Source organism: Phaethon aethereus (assembly GCF_964289735.1).
Source record: "Phaethon aethereus genome assembly, chromosome: 3".
In the NCBI taxonomy this organism is placed as follows: domain Eukaryota; kingdom Metazoa; phylum Chordata; class Aves; order Phaethontiformes; family Phaethontidae; genus Phaethon; species Phaethon aethereus.
This window is the reverse complement of record NC_138576.1, coordinates 80,759,590-80,779,386: the sequence shown is the minus strand read 5'-3', so window position 1 is coordinate 80,779,386 and position 19,797 is coordinate 80,759,590. Positions and strand designations below refer to the sequence as shown.

Below are 19,797 nucleotides of genomic sequence, written 5' to 3'. Positions count from 1 at the left end.
CTCTTGGGGCATGGGTATATTGGGCTGTGCTTCTGTCACTTTTTTAGCGTGTCAAACAACAAGGCTTTTTTTATACAAGCTTAGGGTCTCACTGCACTGTACAACCTCCTGAAAAGGAATACTGGACCATAAATTAGGCTTATCAAATTTGTTAGTGATTTTCTTGAAGCAAGTATTCATAGTTTGAATGTTAGAAATTACTAAGCACTGAACACATAATGTACCAATTATCAACAACTGAGAGAAGACTAACAAAGCAAACTCCTTTTCTTTTTCCACCATCAATGGCCTTAACCATGACCTCTAAAGAATGCCTTCTTTGAGACGAACAAGTATATTTTTTATGCTCTATTAGTCCTGCAGAGCTGAACACACAGCTATTTGTGTTAGATTTGCTGTAAAGATGCACCTAGCCAAACAGTTTACTAATGCCTTCAGGACAGAAAACTGGCATTTCACATCAGTCAGCAGCTTATGGCAACTTTTTTTTTCTTCCAAGCCCAGTTCTCACTTGTAAAGATTAAAAGGATAATTTCTTTTTTTTTTAAAGTCCATTTTCCTCTAATTTTCAACTTAAAAGAACTATTGTATGGTGGGATAAAATTGCATACACTTTCAGTGCTTGAAGGGAGCTAAAGCTTCTAGCCATTTGCTTTAGGAAAATGCTTTTCCGCACTGCATTCAGCCCTAAGACCACAGCTCGAGTTCTGTATCTGTCAACAACTTTAACAGATGGGGTTCGTCTCACCAGTTTTAACTACCTCATCTAAGCTACTCAGTTAAGCTTGTCTTAAGCAGGGGAGAGATGCATGTCCAGGCAGCGCTTCATCCCATTAAGACAAATGGGTAGGAACCACACTCGGGAGTTACTAGCCTCCCCCTGTCCCATTGCTGATAGAGAAAGAGCCTAGACGTTAATTATGCAGCCAAGATTAGGCAAGATGAAATGACAAAATGTGAAGCAGTTAAGCATGGAAATTCAGCAAAATATTTCCACAGCTATTTGCCCCAGCCATTTAACTTGTAGCATTCTCCTTCAAAATTACCTTCCTACTTTGAGTGTAACATCTATTTTCTTAACAGCTGAAATAATTAGGATTAAGAGCAGCCCTGTGGAGAAGGACTTGGGGTTACTGGTGGATGAAAACCTGGGTGTAAGCTGGCTATGTGTGCTCACAGCCCAGAAGGTCAATCCTATCCTGGGCTGCATCAAAAGCAGCGTGGCCAGCAGGTCGAGGGAGGGGATTCTGCCCTTCTACTCTGCTCTGGGGAGACCCCACCTGGAGTCCTGCATCCAGCTCTGGAGCCCTCAGCAGAGGAGAGACAATGGACCTGTTGGAGAGGGTCCAGAGAAAAGGAGGGCCACAAAAACGATCAGAGGGATGGAACACCTCTCCTATGAGGACAGGCTGAGAGAGTTGGAGTCGTTCAGCCTGGAGAAGACTCCAGGGAGACCTTACTGCAGCCTCTCAGTACTTAAAGGGGGCCTATAGGAAAGATGGGGACAGACTTTTTAGCGGGGCCTGTTGAGGTAGGACAAGGGGCAATGGTTTTAAACTAAAAGAGGACAGACTTAGACTAGCTATAAGGAAGACATTTTTCACAATGAGGGTGGTGAAACCCTGGCACAGGTTGCCCAGAGAGGTGGTAGATGCCCCATCCCTGGAAACATTCCAGGTCAGGTTGGAGGGGGCTCTGAGCAACCTGCTCTAGTTGAAGCTGTCCCTGCTCACTGTGGGGGGGGTTGGACTAGATGGCCTTTAAAGGTCCCTTCCAACCCAGACTATTCTATGATCCTATAATACTGGGGGGGGTGGGGGTGGGGGGGGAAGGCTTTCATTCAATTGACTTTTTACTGAATTCACTTGCCGATACATCTGTGAGAAATCAATAATCAATCCTTATTTGCTTCTACAACCCAATCTCAAGCGAATTTACATGACACTGCTTTTCTAAAAGTAAAACATACTGAGCCTGTTGCAAGGCTCTGCTTTTATCACAAATTAAGAAATAGGAAAAAAAGTTTTCTCTCCATATTTTTAAGTCTCTGGTGGATTAGTGAAAAAGATGATCCAGTGACTAGATTTAGTAGATCTAGATTTAATTTCCTGGATGGATTTGAGTAAAGTCCTCATTTACAAAGAGCAGAACAACACTATTTTTTGAATTTATAAAGTGGGGGTAAATTCATTTCAGGTCAAGAAGCATTCACACTCTGATAATACATGCAACTTTTTTTTTTTTTTTTTTTTTTTTTTTTAACTGAGGGCAGGGAATGTGTTTCAGTGAAGACCTTGGCTACATCTCAAAGTAGTGCTTTATTTCATTTTTAAGACTTCACTTTGACACTAAAACAATGCACCCAGCAGGCAAAGAGATTTTTCCACGTAAACCTTCTTGGAAGAGTGAAAGATTTAGTTTGCTTTTCAGAAAACCACAAAACATTTTACAAGACAAACCCTACTACCATCTACACCACATTACCTCTAATGGGGGATTAAAACATCCCAGATAACAGGTCTGCAGAACATGGTAACATAAATTCTACAGAAGAGAAAAAAAAAGAAGAAAAAGAAAAAGTAGGGTTTCTGAACCCAAGCTATTCTTGCAGAAGTACAGCTGTTCCCCCGCTGTGGTATAATTTGCCATCAACAGCTCAGAGATTACAGAGACTTGACTGCTCTCTAAAAATGTCTCCAGGAACGGAAAAAAGCAAGCAGTTTCTTTGTGATTTTTTTCTTATATTGAAAGAAATTACTTCTCACCTGTATTGTAGTATTGATTGAATGATTACTTTCAGCCTGGACCTGTGGTTTTTCTTCATAATTTGGCCACTGACTCTGAGCTGGACCCATTCGATCCTGCGACTTTGAAGCTGGGAATGTGAAATATTCTCTAGTATAAGTCTGTGTTGGGATGGGATAAGCTTCAGGTCGTGGGGGCAGGGTCTGTTCCTGAAAAAGGTAGAAGGAACATAAGGTAGTATTTTCTAATCACACAGATCTGTACAGACTATTTTTCAAAACACGCATTTTCCAAATGTTTTCTTTTAGCTCATAAGAGCATTATTTGTCTGGAACAGGAGATAAATAGGTTGTCTAGTATCAAATATAATTGTGGTTATGACTCATGTTTTTACAGTCGGAAAACAAGTATACAATATTGTAAAAACCTAAGAAATCACAAGGACAACTTTATGGACACAATTTAATAGAATCACTCAAAGCTGCCTCAGTCTTCCACTAGCTGTAATAAGCAAAACCTTCACCCAATCACTAGCACCAGGCATTATGTTCAAATTGTTAAGACAGACACTGCTTTGACTCAAGCACACTGACGCTATTGATAGCTAAGGAAAGTTTAATAGCCAGCATTTTGCTTGCTGCTTCTGACCTCTGTACAAAGATTTCCAGTAGAGACTGAGGTTATTTTGGTGGTAGTTCCAGATGCATAAGCATTCTTTCCCCCGGGGCTTGGAGGCTGATCTGTTGGAAAGTTAAAGGAAGCATTTACATGACTTTTAATAATAATTTACAAAACTTAATAAAATAATAGTACTCACAGAATAACCCTGATTTTTCCTTCCAATAGTTCTAGCAAGAGACTTGCTCCAAATGTTACTGCTACATTGTAATTTTAAACTTAATCCATTTTTAAAAACAATCATCCGCTTTTTGAATTCAACAGCCTCTACAACTAGTGGAGGAGGCATCTACCCCTAGAAGAAGGACAATCTTACTTACTTGCTACATTGGGACTGGAGCGATGATCAGCTCTGTTCTTCATTAATCTGTCATCCCCTGGCAGCTTCTTTGGTTCACTGTACTCCGTCCATGGCAGCTGAGGGCTCTCAGGTGACCCATTTTGAGTGGAGTTATTATACAGCTCAAAACCTTCACTCTTTGGTCGGGGTTTACCTGAGCCACGGCGGTCAGAAACTGTAACAGTTGGATATGTATTTTCCCCCTTTCACTTTTATTAACTACTGTCTAGCATATTCTTTTTTAAATCAGAGCTACCTTGCATTTGTAACTGAGTTCCCAGTAAAGCAAAGGCTAGATTTTAAAGTCTTTACTTCTTCAGATACAAATCCCACTGTTCTATCAACTATACAGGATTCCTTTGATTCGTACGCTTCCAAAGAACTTTTTAAAAGGTACCACAACATTTGGAAAAGCCACATGTACTTTACTGAAAAGTCTCTTGCTGACTCTGATGCATATAGCATCTGGGGTGGTGTTGTAAACTGTGATAATAAGGATTTATTCTTTTAACCCATCCTTTTCTATTCTGTAGTACTACCCTATATGTAGAAAAGGTCTTCCTTTACAACATTATTTTACATAAGACTTAAATATGTCTTTTGTAAGTTCACTGAAGTAGGATGATAAAATATCACTTCAGAAACGTCCAAGAAGTTCTTATGATCAAACACAGAAACTTAAGAAGATATGTTTCAATATTTCTAATTATGAAAAAAATAAATTTCAATGGCAAAACATGTTCCAGGGGCTTCTGTTTCTATTTATTTTTTGCTTAGTAATTATATTGCACTTTCTGGTTACTAGGAAGTCACATTCTGAGACCAGGAGAGAAGCTTTTATGAAGGCATAAAAAAGCCATTGAAGTTTAACACCCTTTGTATTCATTATACTCCATTTGTTAAATTAAAAACTTATTTCAAACCAGAACTGTGTTCAAATGCATAATTTAATTTTTGTAAGGTACATATGCAAAACATTTATTAATGATTAGACCAGCACAATTTCAAACTACTTAAAAACAGATGAAATTGTGCTAAGAAAGAAAATGCTTCTTTTCTGTGCAATTATGTTTATTTTCTGATTTAATATTTTGGTAATAGTTGGCAAGCTACTGTGACTTATTCTATTTTCTGCATTTTAAGACTTATAAAGCTGTTATCGACATAAATAATGTTAGCATTTTTACCTCTTTGCATCATTGGGGATGGCTGATTAAGCAGGGTTGCCAGACCATGGTAAATTGCTCCTTGTTTCGCTACTTCTAGTGTTACTACAGAACCTGTCCTAGTCATAAGTTCTGCTGCCCTGCAATAAAAGCCAAAGCAAACAAAAAAATAATTAGGCACAGTATTACTTAATTCTCCTTATTATCAGTTTGTATGTCATGATTTCTCACCTTTATTCTAGTAAACTTTCGTTTGACAAAACACTCTGATTAATACTCAAACTTACTTCGAAAAAAAATAGAAGATGATGACTAGAAGATAGACTTGTTAAACAGACAACACCTACAGACAAGTACTATTTTCAGTTTCTGCAGTTAAAGGTCAGAAGCCAAAATATTTAAAATCAGACCTAAACAAAGTTTGCTCAAAACTAAAGCCCAAAAGTGTAATAGAATCTCTTCTTTATAGATAACCCGTATAATATGTGGAAAATAATACATGAACAGTTGCATTTTTTACTACGGTTACTCATGGGCAGTTATAAAAAGCCAAGACAAAGCCTAACTTGTAAAAAAAATGGGCTTCAGCCCTTTTCAGTAAATTGTTACTCTAGCATTTTTTTCATGTAAAGACACCCAAGGAAAGCATTCCCGTACCTTTCCTGGGACAGGCCCACCAAACTTCGACCATCCACACTGAGCAACTGATCCCCTGCAGCCAGACGACCATCCTAATTACATATCCAAGAGAGAAGAAAATTCATACACCAGTGCCAACATGGTCTAAACTAAAACAATTATTCACACATACCAGTAAACAAAGGATTTAGAGGCATTTCCAAAGGATCTTTCTACCTTTGAACTTCTGATGTTTAAGAATATTACTAACCACATCTGCAGCACCTCCTTTCACAACAGACTTGACATATATTCCAAGTTTGTCTTGACCAGCACCCTACAGAGAAAGAGGCATTAATTTATTACATTTATATTTGAGCTCTTAAGCATTCCACAACTGTTAATCAGAACTTTACATAGCTAGGTAAACCTCTAAGTTGTCATTACTTTTATAAATTTCCAAACTGGAAAAAAAAATTATAGAGAAAAAAAATTATGTTCATTTAAAGTCAAAAGAAAATTTTAATATTAGGTCTATTGAACCTGTAAGCATTGTTAGAAGCAAAGAATATTTGGTCTTAATGCAAGCTTGAATAAGAAAGAAAATACATTAACTATACCTTATACTTTAGAATTTTGTTCTAATTGCTTTCTAATAAGAAATACTTATTTGCACTTTTACATGCATGTTATTATTTTTTATACCTCTATTTTCATATTCCAAAAGACTGCACTATTTCCCTTGCTAATACCCAAATGAAACAAGATAAATTGCAGATTGCAAAAAGGAATAGAAATGCTTTTTGCATTCGTTAGGACTCTAAAGGAGCTAATATACAATGCCTCTAGTTTTACAATAAACAAGTAAAGTAGACATTTTAATTAATAAGTCTTTTAGAGTTGACAGAGCCAATATTTAAGTCGACTGCAAAACCATGCAATTTTATTCATAAAACATCTACCTCAAAGTATCCCGCTGTATTTTGAAAGAACTGTTAACAGTGAACTTATTGCGAGACAACCAACAGATCCAAGACAAAAGAACATAAGCATCTATTCAAGCCATGCTGTTGCGTCATCCACATGCTCCAATTTACAAGACACCACACAGATCAGTCTAAATGTTAGTATCAGAAACCTTTAAACTGCCACTTACAGGACAATCACTTGTGATTTCATGATATACTATAGCAAACGGTGCCATTTTACTCCGCAAGTCACTTGGAAGAAGAGTGCTCAGTAAGTTTTCAACAGAGCAGTTTTTAATGTAATGTTGTTTTCTAAAATACCCCCCCAAGTTGCTTTGATATTGAATATGCAACTTCCTCCTCTGTTTTTTTCCCCAGCTTTTCTAACTTTTTCTTTTGTCAGCAAAAGCATTCATTGTTCCCACTGTTATAAATAATGCAAAATAAAAATCAAGGTGAAGGTTATTCAAAAGCTAGTGTTATACACGGTTTTCTAAGCAAGTGAAAACCCTATTTTTATTCATTATATCTTGTGTTAATCCCGAATGTTTACTCAGAAGCCACAGAAAAGGAATTCCTTCAAGTCCCATGATTCCAGATTAACATTCTACATGTCCAAATTTTTCATAATAATTGCTTAAGCCGTACTTACAGGAAAAAAAGGAAAAAAAGTGCAATAAGTAACTGAAGACGCTTTCTTTGTCTGCAGAGAGTATGAAGGCAATTAAAAAAATTTAGTCAATTTTTTGTTTGTTTTTGAAAAGGCTCTAAAGAAACGTCATGGTAACTGCAGAGTGTTTTTAACTTTATATCAGAACAATCAGTTAAGTTAGGAGAAACACGAGCCAGAAGACAGCTAGATAAATATAGTGAAAAATTAAATCATGCTTCACAAATCTCTTTTTCTCCAAGCAACCAAGAAGCACATGGGGAAGGATGACCTAGTTGACATAACACCTAGACTTCCAAGATGGATGTGGCAAGATCTCTTACCAGGAGTTCTCAAGGCTTTAAGGTGACATGGGATAAGAAGGAACTTGTCCTTGTATATAATAACTGGTTCAACAACGGATAGGAAGTTGTTAAATTTACAAGGAATTGAAGTTTTCAGAGAAGCCCTAAATGAATGTGCTATTCACCATGCTTGTAAGTGCTCCAGAAAAAGGGCAAACAATAATGTAACTAGATTTGCCGTATAGAAAATTTATCAAGTAAGTCAAAACCAAGAGTTGGAGAAAGGATCACATGATGCTGAACACTGGAGCAATAATGGGGGGAAAATGTATTTCACTGCTCCAAATGTGAAGTAATGTGCTCCAACCCTGTAAGGGACTGGTCCCCACCAGGCACTGTCACCAGAACCAGTTACCACTTCCCCTTGTAAGGAACTGAAAATGAAGATTGGGCTTATATGCTCCTTCCTCTGCCTCCAACCACTAAATACACCCATAGGCAAGCTCCTTTAGTTCCAAAGGGAGAAAGAGTCAACAGCAATTCACGCACTCATCCTTGCAGTTATAACCTCGTGCATCACGTAGTTATATGCAATTGCAGGGACCAAACAGCAGCTTTTCTTGGAGTTCAGACTGACTGAGACTAACCAGAAGTCTCTGAAGCCAGCTGGGGTTGACACCACTTTTATTCAGACCTAACTTCAAAGGATGCTAGCAAGAATCTCATCCCCTTGGGTCCAGGAATTCAGACAAAGATCTGCCTAATACAGTCAAAGATTAGGTAAAAACAGCAAGCCTTTGGAGGGGCATTGCACTTAAAACAGCACACGTATTATTAATCAAGCAATTTTGGGATCGTGACTTTGGTACTCATGAATTACATCAGACACTATATCCATACACATCACCTTTCCTGTGCTCGATTATGATTGTTAGTGCACTTTAATGAAACTGAAACCTTCTGTTTAAGCCCCTGATATGTGCACTGGTTTGTAGATAGCAAAAAACATTTGCAGTTGCGTACCATGTAATAGTTTCTAAACTGTCTTTAACTCCTCAAGAAAGACCTTTTTAGCCACCGTTTTCAGAGCCATCTTCACATGCCAGCTTAAATATCTGGAAGCCAATACAACCAACAGAAAAGAACAAATAAACCAGAAACCACCACAGTCACTAAAAATCTAAAAGGTTCACATTCAGAAAACTGTTTAAAGTTCTGATTACTCCCACACAAAATGACACCAGCAGAACCATGAGGCTCAGAGGATAACAAAGATGATCAGAAACATGGAATAGCTTTCTTGAGAGAACCAACTAAACAGACATGGACTTCCTCAGCTTCGCAACAATCAAGGAAGTGAAAGTCTACGGGATTATGAGTGGCACAGATTGCATTCTTTATCATCTCTCTAATCAGCCAACAGAGAAAGCTTTCTTACTCATGTTATCACAGGTAGCATATTTTAAGAAGACAGACACAAAACGAAAAACAAACAAAACAACAACAAAAAAACCCAAAACATTTTCCATAGGATTTCATAATTAAATTGGGAAACTGCCAGGAGCAAGACTGGTGTAGATGCCAAAGTGTAAACGTGTACAAAAAAGACCACAGATTTGTGGTACGGCCCTTCAAGGGCTTCTGGGGGCAGGGAGTAAGAAAAAAAAAGATAAAAATATAATGCACTCTGAGAGAAATCCTGAAGTTACCGAAAGGTAGAACCATTCTAAAAGTTGTTATGTTCTTTGGTTAAATACCCCACAGGTGGACAATACCAGATCAGATGTATTTTTGCTCTAACTGTTCCTATACTCCTTACTGTAATTCTTCATTATTATTTGAAAGAGCTGTCAGTTTACTCCTTGTTCCTTCTTGTTTAATGTTTTTATGAAGCCTATAAAGTTTGTCAATCCTTTTCCTGTTCTTCTAAGAGAAGTTATGAGCAGATGTCTTACCTCCAAGTCATCTCACTTAATACAAAACTAATGAATTTTGAAAGCATAAAAAATGATTTAAAAATAAATCTCCATTCAGATCACATGAAAAAAAAAGATCAGCTACCACACCTACTCACATATTCTTAGGACAAATTAGTTCCTTCTCCGCCTAATTCACATGCCTTTTAATATGTTTCTAACAATACGCCTGTGCTCTCACTTAGGCTTGGGAAGGTTTCTCGCTAAGCATCCTCAAAGTTAACTCATCATCTTCCTTCAACTTTTACCCTAAGCTTTATAGTCATTTGAATCCAAATTCTTGATTTCTATTGAAACAGACTTAATTTTGCTTCGGTTCCAGCTTGCAGGAGACTGCATTAGAAGGAAATGTAGAGTTATTAAGGACACAAAAAGGATGTTAATATGTAGCTAGACATGCATCCTCAACTCCAAAGTGAGCAAAATTCTCACACACACCACATGGATTTTTCTCCTCTCATTTACTGACGTTACAATAAAACGGGTTTCTTTGCAAACTGCTTATTAACCTGCTTTTCTTTCAAAGGAAAGTGAAGGTAAACATATAAAATAAATTGAATTTAGTCAGATTATGAGAATAATCCTAAATCTGCTGTGACTTTTAGGTTGCTGCAGGGATTCTATAACTATGGGGAACTTTTGCATTTAGATGGAATTTTAATAGATCTTCTAATACTACTTGGGAGGTAAAGCCAAACACAGGACACTTCTGCACACAGAAGTCTGCTTAGAATGGTGACTCACATCTTTATCCTAAATCTAAATGAAGAAAAGAATGTATGGGGAAATATTTAAGTGACCAGACTACCTTGTAAAAAGTAAACAAATGAATCCTCATGGAGAGTAAGAATAAAAGGAGCTACAAGTCAAGAGGATAAGCAAAAAACTGAGGTATGAAACACTATCAATAAATTCAGTAATTAAAACTCACCAGAAGTTCTATTTCCCTTAAATTTCTGTTGCATCTGTGTGGCCCACACACAGTGGACCCGAAGAAATACAGGCAAGCCTTTAGAAAAGAGGACTAGCTTTATTTTTGTCATAGTGGCCTAGTTTCAAATGGTTCTTATCACAGAAAAAAAACATGTTTAGAAAAATCTTACAAGATGGGAGTCTAAAATTACAACTTGACGATTTAAATAAGAGCAAGGAAATAAAACATGGAAGGGCTTGTTAAGTTTATTACACATTTGGATTATGATGATTGTTGGAAGTTTCACATCAGTACAGTTCACAGGGCACGGGTTGCATAGTCCATGCAATGTCTAATGCACATAAGGAAAACATAATTATAACAAGCAGTACTTATTTTTCTGGTGGTTTGTAGTTGAATTGACAAGGGACATTCTCAAATAACTGAGTAGACTCTAGACATGAACTGACACTGAATCTTCTGCATCTGAAGTCTACACATGTAATAAATATTGCAATTCAACTCCCAAACACTGTAAAATACATAAATATTGCAATTCAACTCCCAAACACTATAAACTCATCAGAAAAAAGTTGATGGTGACCCCTCCAATACCTACATTGAATATCTTATAAAATACTTATGAATTTCCTACATCAATTATTTTCAAAGCAAAAAACCCGATCTGTTAGAAGAAGAAACTAAAATTGCAGACTATATTCCCAAACCATAAAGGAACAGGTTTAAACACTAAAATAGCGAAGGACCTCACGAACAGCGAAGTAGCTTATACATGTAGGGGAGAAAATTAGCAGTAGTTATCATGTAATTTGTTTCAGAGGACATTTTATCATTCCTCCATCACACTGAATTAAAAACAATAACAACAACTAAAAAAACCCACCACAAACACAACCCCAATACATTTACAGTATCAACAGAACTTATTCTGAAAATACAAAGACTGCAGAGCAGAGCATAGTTAACCAGCTGGCACTTCAGCAAGACCTTCCACCTCTTTCAAAAAAACCCTATCTTGGAGATTAATGAATTCAGACAGAGTGGAGCAACAAAAAAAGGGTCAACATTAAAATCTCACCTGAGAGACAACAACTTTTAATTTTTTTATTACATATATAATATAAGCTAACATTGGTATATACTGATATATATGTTTTTATAGATACACACACACATACATATATTCTTCTCTACTAATTCAGAGAAAGTACTTGTTAAGTACTTACATTTGGAAAGTTGAGAAGTAACAAAAACTCTGTAAACTTTCATTTATAAATGTCTTCTAAATAAGCAGTAGGACAACTGGAAAACTTAAGCTAGGATCCCAGGACAGTTCACCTGATATAAAGGAATTTAGTAAAGAACTTACTGAATAAACAAACAAATTGATTGATTGAATGACTTTCCCGTAGGGCCTGAAAGATGAGTAAAGTTCTGAAAACTCATGCAACTATGGCAATCCACAGAAGTTCAAGAGAAAATTTTGGCACCTCTGGTCAGCACAACTTCAATCTCTAGAATGCTGATACAATATACTTAAGAGTCACAGCACTGACATAAGCCAGGGGGAGAAACAATTTTAAAAAGTGTCCAACACTAGAGTCTCTCATTAAACGAGAACCTGGAAGGTGAAGAAAATAACAAACACCCCAAATACTAAGTTTGTTTATGGGATTTCCACCCTTCAAGTCACACAGACTGCAACCTCAAAAAAATCTAGAAATTCACTGGGAGCAGTTGGATGGAAGGAAAACAAAGTTGATACAACAGAGCCAAGTCAATCACGCATTTAATGTGTCAAAATTAAAAAAAACAAAACAAAACAAAAATATGCTCAGCTGACTAAGATTTATGCAAAGATTTCATACCTGTAGTCCAAATGGGTATTTGCCCCTTTTAAGCCTGGTATGATTCTCTGCTTGACTACACAAATTCTATCGTGTTTAAAAAGCAAAAAGACTGAGTTGGATAATGCAATCTAACTTTGGCTTTTGAGACAGCCTAACAAGAGACAAGTAGTTTTCCCGTCGCCTCCGTTTATCACATGGGCCATCTATCAAGAAACACATCGGTATACAGTAGTCCATACTTGTTTTCACAATTAGCATTATTTTGCAAGCCCCTCCTTGCTCTAACAGGATTGTGCCCAAAATACTGCATTTGCTTAAAAAAAAATCACTATGGGAACTACAGAAATAGAAGAGGCAGCATTAAAAAAAAATTTACAGCTACTTCTATGGAGTAACCAGACCAACAGGGAACAGAATGAGATAAACTACAGTGTTCTGAAAAACAGAAACAACTATTCCTACATCAGAGTGTAAAATTGAGGATGTACAAGACTACAGTACTAATGAATTAATAAGAATGACAGAATTAAAGAAAACATTTAAGGAGAACAGATTTTCTTGCTGGCGTTGCCGTGTCACAAGATAAGTTTTATAAAACTTCCTTATCAGTAACAAACACAGGAAACTTTGGCTACATACATTACATCAGCCATGAAATCAGAACATGCCATATAGCGCAACTGTATATAAAGTAGCAGTTTGAATAGCAGGAACATCAGATACAGTTTTCCTAATGGCAGCATCACAGCTAGCCCACAAGCCGGTGACTCAGCCACCACAGAAGCATTAAAAGGAGACAGAAGAAATCCTGCCTGCTCCTCCTTCCCATGTGGTATCTGCCAGGACAAGCAGCCGTAACGGCATGGTGGAAACAACAGGCAGCTCCTTCTAGTGAGTGTCAACACGCAGCAGGGTTCTCAGGTGAGCCACCCATGCCATGCCACACCAAGCCGGGACCTGCCACCAGCGGTGGCATGATGGGCTGGAGGTGCTGAGAAACCACGCAGACCTACCAGTACCCCAATCTAAAGGTATCCGAATGGGACTGAAGGTCCCTCTGTTGACTGATGGAGAGGTGATAAGCTCTTAATAGTTCATCTGCTCCCATCCTCAAACATCATGCCCCACAGCTGGCTTAGGTGGATCACAAACTAGCTGTATTTTCTGCAAGGTTAGTAATATTCTTGCAGTTTTAGTAGATCTGTAGGGTGACCTAGTTATTTCAATACCTATCATTAGAACTAAAACTATGAAAGCTATTACAAAAACACTTTTCCAGTTGTTACGCATGACAGCAAAATGGTAGTATTAAGTAATTAAGGAAAAACTATGCGTCTGCAAACCATATCTGCAGGTACGGCACCTAACCGAACCGGTAATGCTCCAGACAATTAACAGTAAGGTCTTGCCATTACTTGTTCTAAACCATCATTTGCCCATACCTGTTTGGCTTCACATACTTTGTTTATCACTCCAATAAAACTGGAGCGATGAACAGCTTCCAATAAGAAGATGGCAGAATCACGTTTGGTTAAAGAAAAAAAAAAAACCAGTTCAATAACAAGTTTTTTTTAAAATGTTACATGTATCAAAAACTACTTTTATTTACACAAAATGCCAGAAAGTTTTCCTAATGACCTTTCAGTACTGATTTGAAGATATCTGTCTTAAATACATGAATATTTAAATGGTTTCAAGCTTCACATAAATAGCAATATGAAAAAGTAGTCCTGAAGTGAAAGTATCCTTCACTCTCCAATTATACTTTGACTGAATCCACAAAAGTGTCATACAGTTACCAACCCGTACAAAGTGATATTCCTATTTAAGTCATATCACTTCAGATACCAAGACTACATGTCAAAACACCCCAATGGTTCACACAGACCATTGGAGATTTTAAAACATAATTCTCAACACTTTCTTGGATTTTGTATAGTTATACAAACATTAAAAAAAATCACTTTAGTAATGTAGATATCACAGATATGTCTATGTTTATCATACATATATTTATATGCTGACATATTAAGACCTGGTATCTCTCTTAACATTTCAAAGATGATGCTGTTTCCCCAAGTCATTTTTTTTTTTGTTAAGCTTCTATTGTATTTTATAAAAATGGAACAGTTTAAAACCAGCATAAATCCCTGCAACTAAAGCATCTTTAAACAAAACAGGACAGAAATGTAGCTATCAAGCCTGATACCAGCCATCAGACCTGAAATCTTTTATCTGCCAATGCCCAGGGCAGATTTTTACTGATTTTTATGAAGGCAATTTCTCTGATTCCAGACTTTTAAGTTTAAGTAGATGATCTAAGTTTTTATAAACATCCTTAAAGGCAAGTTTATGAAACAGAATCAAGGCTCAGTCTGACCTCCCTGGCAAGTAATTGGTCTAGAAGCATTTAAATAACCGAAGCTTGTAAGCATTTTAAAGAGGGCCAGTTTACTAAACTATGCAGCCAGTTTACAAATGTACTCTCTAGGAGGCAAAAGCAAAGGTTTCTGATCACCCAAACACTCACATTCCCTAAAGCTGCATGCATTTTGTAGGTTGTATCTGGATGAGTACAGATTTATCTACTTCATGTACCAAACATACTACGTCTATGACTCATTGAACTACTTGCTGTCAGCCCAGAGGGATGAGATAGACCAACTTTGCAGCTAGTGGTCCCGCCTCCAGTGAGGGCAAACTTCTCTGGACCTGAAGATCAGAAAAAAACCCCTTTGTCAGAGGAAGCGAAAGTCTCTGCCTCCTCAAGACCAATGTAAAGACCTTGGAAATCTGTCATCGTTAGACAAAATACTTCATAGCATGCCCTATATCATTTCCAAATATAAACGAGGTGAACCAGCATACTGCATGTAAAACTAGTCTGTTAGTTGTGGCTACAGCTGCTATGAGTCAAGTCGTAGCCTGACTTCAAAAGAATTTTAAAACTGACCCCTGCTCCACATACGTAAACTTCTACTTTCCCCTCTCAAATTCTCCTCCATGGTGGGGAGGAGAAAACAAACCAAACATTTTTGGAGTTGGACAAACTACAGTCTCAAGTGGGCAAAACATTTCCAATTAAACAAAACAGGCAGCGGAGATTCAAACTTTGGTGACAAATCAGCACTATTCACAGGCAAAGAAACATAAATCTACAAACAATTCTGTGGCGGCTTTAAGTTGAGCTGCGTGGGAAAACAGATGAAAAAATAAGTGGTTTACTATTGAGAGAAAAAAAAAGCTAGATTGCAAGCAGCACAATATCGCAGGATTCTGAAGCATTCAAAAACCTAGAAATTTTACATCCTGTGTATCCAGAAGCTCTATTTACAAATAGTCTCAAAAGGAGTAAAGAGAAAGGACTGAACAGTTTTGCTGTTCTCTTTAATGAAATGAGGGCTACCTGTTACTTTTTTTAATAAAAATACGTTTGCAATCAAGATTGACTTGCACACAAAGCAAGCAAGTCAATGTACCCTCTATCTTCTTAAAGTGTGCTTCTCCCAGGCAATAAAAGACCAAAGAACCCAGGGTGTTCTGTAATGGGCTTCCTGAAATGGCATTAATAAAATATGCAGTACTATACTCTTGTGTATATGTACTCTACAATACAATTTATGGTATTCAGAAACCTTAATAAGGCAATTAGATAAACATGGAAAGTAGGCATGCTGACACAAAGAGCTGTAATGTCTTCTGTGCTAGACAGAAGTATATCAATTTGTAACATGTGAGTTCTCTCACATTCTGGAAATTTTTAGTGCTTCTAGAAGATACGTTCTTTGGTGAAAACCAAAGCAACTGAAGAAACTAGCTAAAGCAACTGGCCTATAGTCTTATTCTGAGACTGCAATGAAGTATGCAACAGCTCCTACTTCCCTTTTAGTAATAGTACTCCTGTACTTTACTCTTGCTCGCATGAAACAGAAAAATTAAGTAAGGGGAAAATACTTCATATATGATATTTGTAAAAGACTAAGCAAGTTTTATTCATTAGTCTTTATTAATCTTTCTGAAAAGGAAGTCTGTTTTATTACTATAAATGCTGCAACTTAAGATTCATATGATATTCTACAAATGCATAAAGGCACCCTTGATTTTACTGAAAGAAATTAAATACATGAGCCTGTTTGATTCCATTTCTCTCTTGTTTCAAAGGAAAACTCTTTCGCTGAGCTTAGGGAAAATATATAGCAAGAGCTCTACTTCCCCAAGCAAGTGTTAACTTTTTAATTGTGTTCGCAATAAAGTACTCTATCAGCAGCGGCACACTACGGGCTATTCAGAATTATGTAACAATCTACAAGTTGTATTGCAGATTCTGTGACACTCTTCCCTGTTAAGGCAACTCTGAACTAATGCTTCGCCTTAATTAGGTCTGAGGATAGGATTTTGCAGGCAAGATATACTGAGCAATCTGTTTTGGAAAAACCCACCCTATTATCTCTGCACTTTTTGGAAGAAATGGCTCTTGGCTCTATAGCTAAGGACAAATTACAACTGAAAAAAAAAAACCCCACAGCACAATCTTCCACATAATGCTCCACTGCAGTTTCAGATGGATAGAACTTCATGCAACACCAGTGTGTACGCTATCACGTACTATTAAGCACCTAAATTTCTATTCCAATTGCGAGCATTATTCATACAGGAAAAAGTCTACACAGAATTTGTTAACTTCTGAAAGTCTTTTTCATTAACAGGAGTAAAACATTTAAATTAAAATGCTGTATTAGCATGTATCTAAACGGAATTTTGGAAGTTATTTGAATGCCAGAATTGAATGAAGTCTGCTAGAGGAATTCTAGCTAAAGTATATGTGCAGTGTAACTTTTGCGGGCTTGCTAGCAAGTGCCTGCACACAGAAGGTATTAGTGCAAGGAGGAACTGGCACATGAATGTTAAAACCCGCTTTGTTCCAGAAGGCATTAGGTACTAATGTCTGGGTCACCCATTTGCAGTATCAATATAAATACAAATGAATAAAAAAGACAAAAACACTCTACTCTAGCAGAGCTGCAGTCTCACAGCTAGTGAGAAGAGAAATCATGCTGTGCTGGCATAAGCTTTAGTTTTCACACAGTATATGAAAGCATTAGCAAAATTTTATAGAACATCTACAAGGTACCAAATTTTAACCAAAAACTCCGCTGGAAGTTATGAATTAACAAGAAACAGGCGAATTGCTAACACATAGCTCCTTATTTGTTCATGATGAAGACTAAATTGGCAACTTACATACTATCTTATTCCTGCGAGACTGAGAAATCTGTGCTGGAAACAACGATTAAATACTACATTTTTACTTTACGTTCCACATTCCAAAGAAGCAGCCTGTTAAGGCAACATCAGTAGTTCAGACCACTGACATGAATTAGTACTGAACATTTAAAAAAAAAACCCAAACCAAAATCAAACAACTTCTAAATCTTCTTACTGAAACATTTCAATTAATTTGTGCTGGGTAGAAAGGGCAAGAAGTTTTTCTTAAATAATTAGAAAGCACAGACACAAGAAGACTTCAGATACTAAGGTATCTAAAATCTCAAGAATTCTTAAGATCTGGAACAAAAGTAAAGAGCCAACACACAGTTAAAAAAAAAAAATCCCATCAACTGTCTCTATTTGTAAACACAGAGTAAAGGAAATCACATTTGTATATATTATGTTACCAGTATTAGTAACTATAAACCTAATTTTCAAACTTGGGAAGAAAATAATTAAGATTTTTAAATGAATGTTTAAGCCTGTTCCTTCTACATGTATCATCTACAGGATATTTGTAGAACAAACTTTCAGAAAAATTTTACATGGAAATCAATATTCCTGGCCATCTCAAACCCTCCTTAAATTTAACGTCTTAAATTGACTGTTAAATATAGAAGGCAAGCAACGGTTTAGAAAATAAAGCAACTTAGAATGATTTAATTAAACCTTTTAGGATCAAAGTTGCCAAATATTACAAATTATTTATGGTTAAGTTGCCACACACTTGTTTTAGAAAAGTAAGCCCCTTCCCCTAGAAAATTTGTTGATGAACTGTCACACTTAAGTGTTTGAAATGCTTCCATTAAAAAAGAAACACCTTATCACCATCTCATCCTATTTTAGCAAGCACTATGAAGATATTTAATCTGACCCTCTGTTGAAAAACCCTAGAAAATACACTCTGATTTATATGCCAATAGGGGCATATATATGTATTTTAAGATGCTTGTATATATTTTATTTTTTTCTGTTAAACTAATAAAAAATGACTGCACAAGAAGTAGAAGTGTGCAACACTTTAAAGAACTAAATCATAGCATACTAATGAGTATAATAAGCATGCGAAAATTAATTAACAAAGCCCGCTCTAGCACTTTTGCAGAACATGCGAATCCTTTCTTTTGTGCAGTAGCAATCTAAACAGAATTTAAATGCTCTACTCCGTAAATGTGTTGAATGTAAGATCCTAACTGCAACATATTTGCATGTTCTGATCTTTTCAGAAGGGTGTATAGAGTATTAAAAATCTTATATATACTGTTTGGGATGTCAATTTTAATTATTCTACTAAGTCTTTATAAAAGGAAAATAGACTTTTAGAGGAACCTGGATTAAAGCCAACTAATATGACAAGTAAACAGATCACAGGTCATGCTATTCATGCTCTGCCACAGTAAAACAGTAGTTATCACACCTGAAACTTTAAATATTAATAGTCACTTCCACAAATTTGAGAAGTGCATATGAAGAACAAGCTAAAAAATTAGTTTTTTTCTTTCTAGATTTTAGAAAGTTAGCTACTAACATCTGACTATATTTAACTGCATGCTGTATTACGTTGTTGCTACACGAACAAATAACTACTGGCAGGTTTAAACAGGCAAGAGAGCAGGAAAAAGTACAGGGATAGTATTTAAACTTCAGAGAAAAACAGTCCCAACAGAAACCTGAACAGACTTACCATGGATTCTGTTCTTCCAACAACAGAAAACCACATTTTGATCTCCGGGACTACAGATCCTTAAAAGAAAAAAAACAATTCTCCACTTCTCTTTCAGCCCTCAACAGCAACTACCGCTCTAGTCTGCTGGATTTTCCAAGATACCCATCAAGATAACTCGGAGCTGGATGCTATGACACAGTGTAGCGTTTATCAACACCAGCTATAACCAATACAATATTCAGACTCTTACGTAATCAGTTATGCTGTTCTGACTGCCATTTACTTTAGAGGCTTTATTAAACTTTGAAAAGTGCTAGAAAAAACAGAAAGGGAGCCGTTTTGTACAAAAGACAAAAAACCTCCAAATTAAACAGGAAGTACTGTGCTGGCCCACAGATGGCTGAGAAGTCACATGCGAAAGCCCCCAAAAAGTGATATATTTTTAAAGTAAACTGCATGCACACGCTGCTTCCAAATCATCTGGATTTCATAAAAACTTAACCGCAATGTGGTTGGGAGTCAGGCAGCTTTTAACATCAAAACATCTTTCAGGGTTAGAGCAACCAAATTCTGCACACAACCTCAAAAAGCAATGCTGTTCCTGATGCCCGACCGCTCCTACCAACTACATTTC

General features: G+C 36.7%; 1 protein-coding gene across 2 annotated transcripts in view; it reads right to left on the bottom strand.

The window, feature by feature from the left end:
* Positions 1–19,797, bottom strand: part of AFDN (afadin, adherens junction formation factor) — a gene marked incomplete at both ends in the record, with an annotated part of 129,797 nt that overhangs the window by 16,493 nt on the left and 93,507 nt on the right. For both annotated transcript variants that reach the window (XM_081998203.1, XM_081998204.1), the window contains 6 exons: positions 2,766–2,954; positions 3,394–3,485; positions 3,744–3,938; positions 4,951–5,069; positions 5,587–5,660; positions 5,819–5,884. In XM_081998203.1, the coding sequence (XP_081854329.1) occupies positions 2,766–2,954; positions 3,394–3,485; positions 3,744–3,938; positions 4,951–5,069; positions 5,587–5,660; positions 5,819–5,884 (735 nt within the window). The remainder of the gene's footprint in view (positions 1–2,765; positions 2,955–3,393; positions 3,486–3,743; positions 3,939–4,950; positions 5,070–5,586; positions 5,661–5,818; positions 5,885–19,797) is intronic.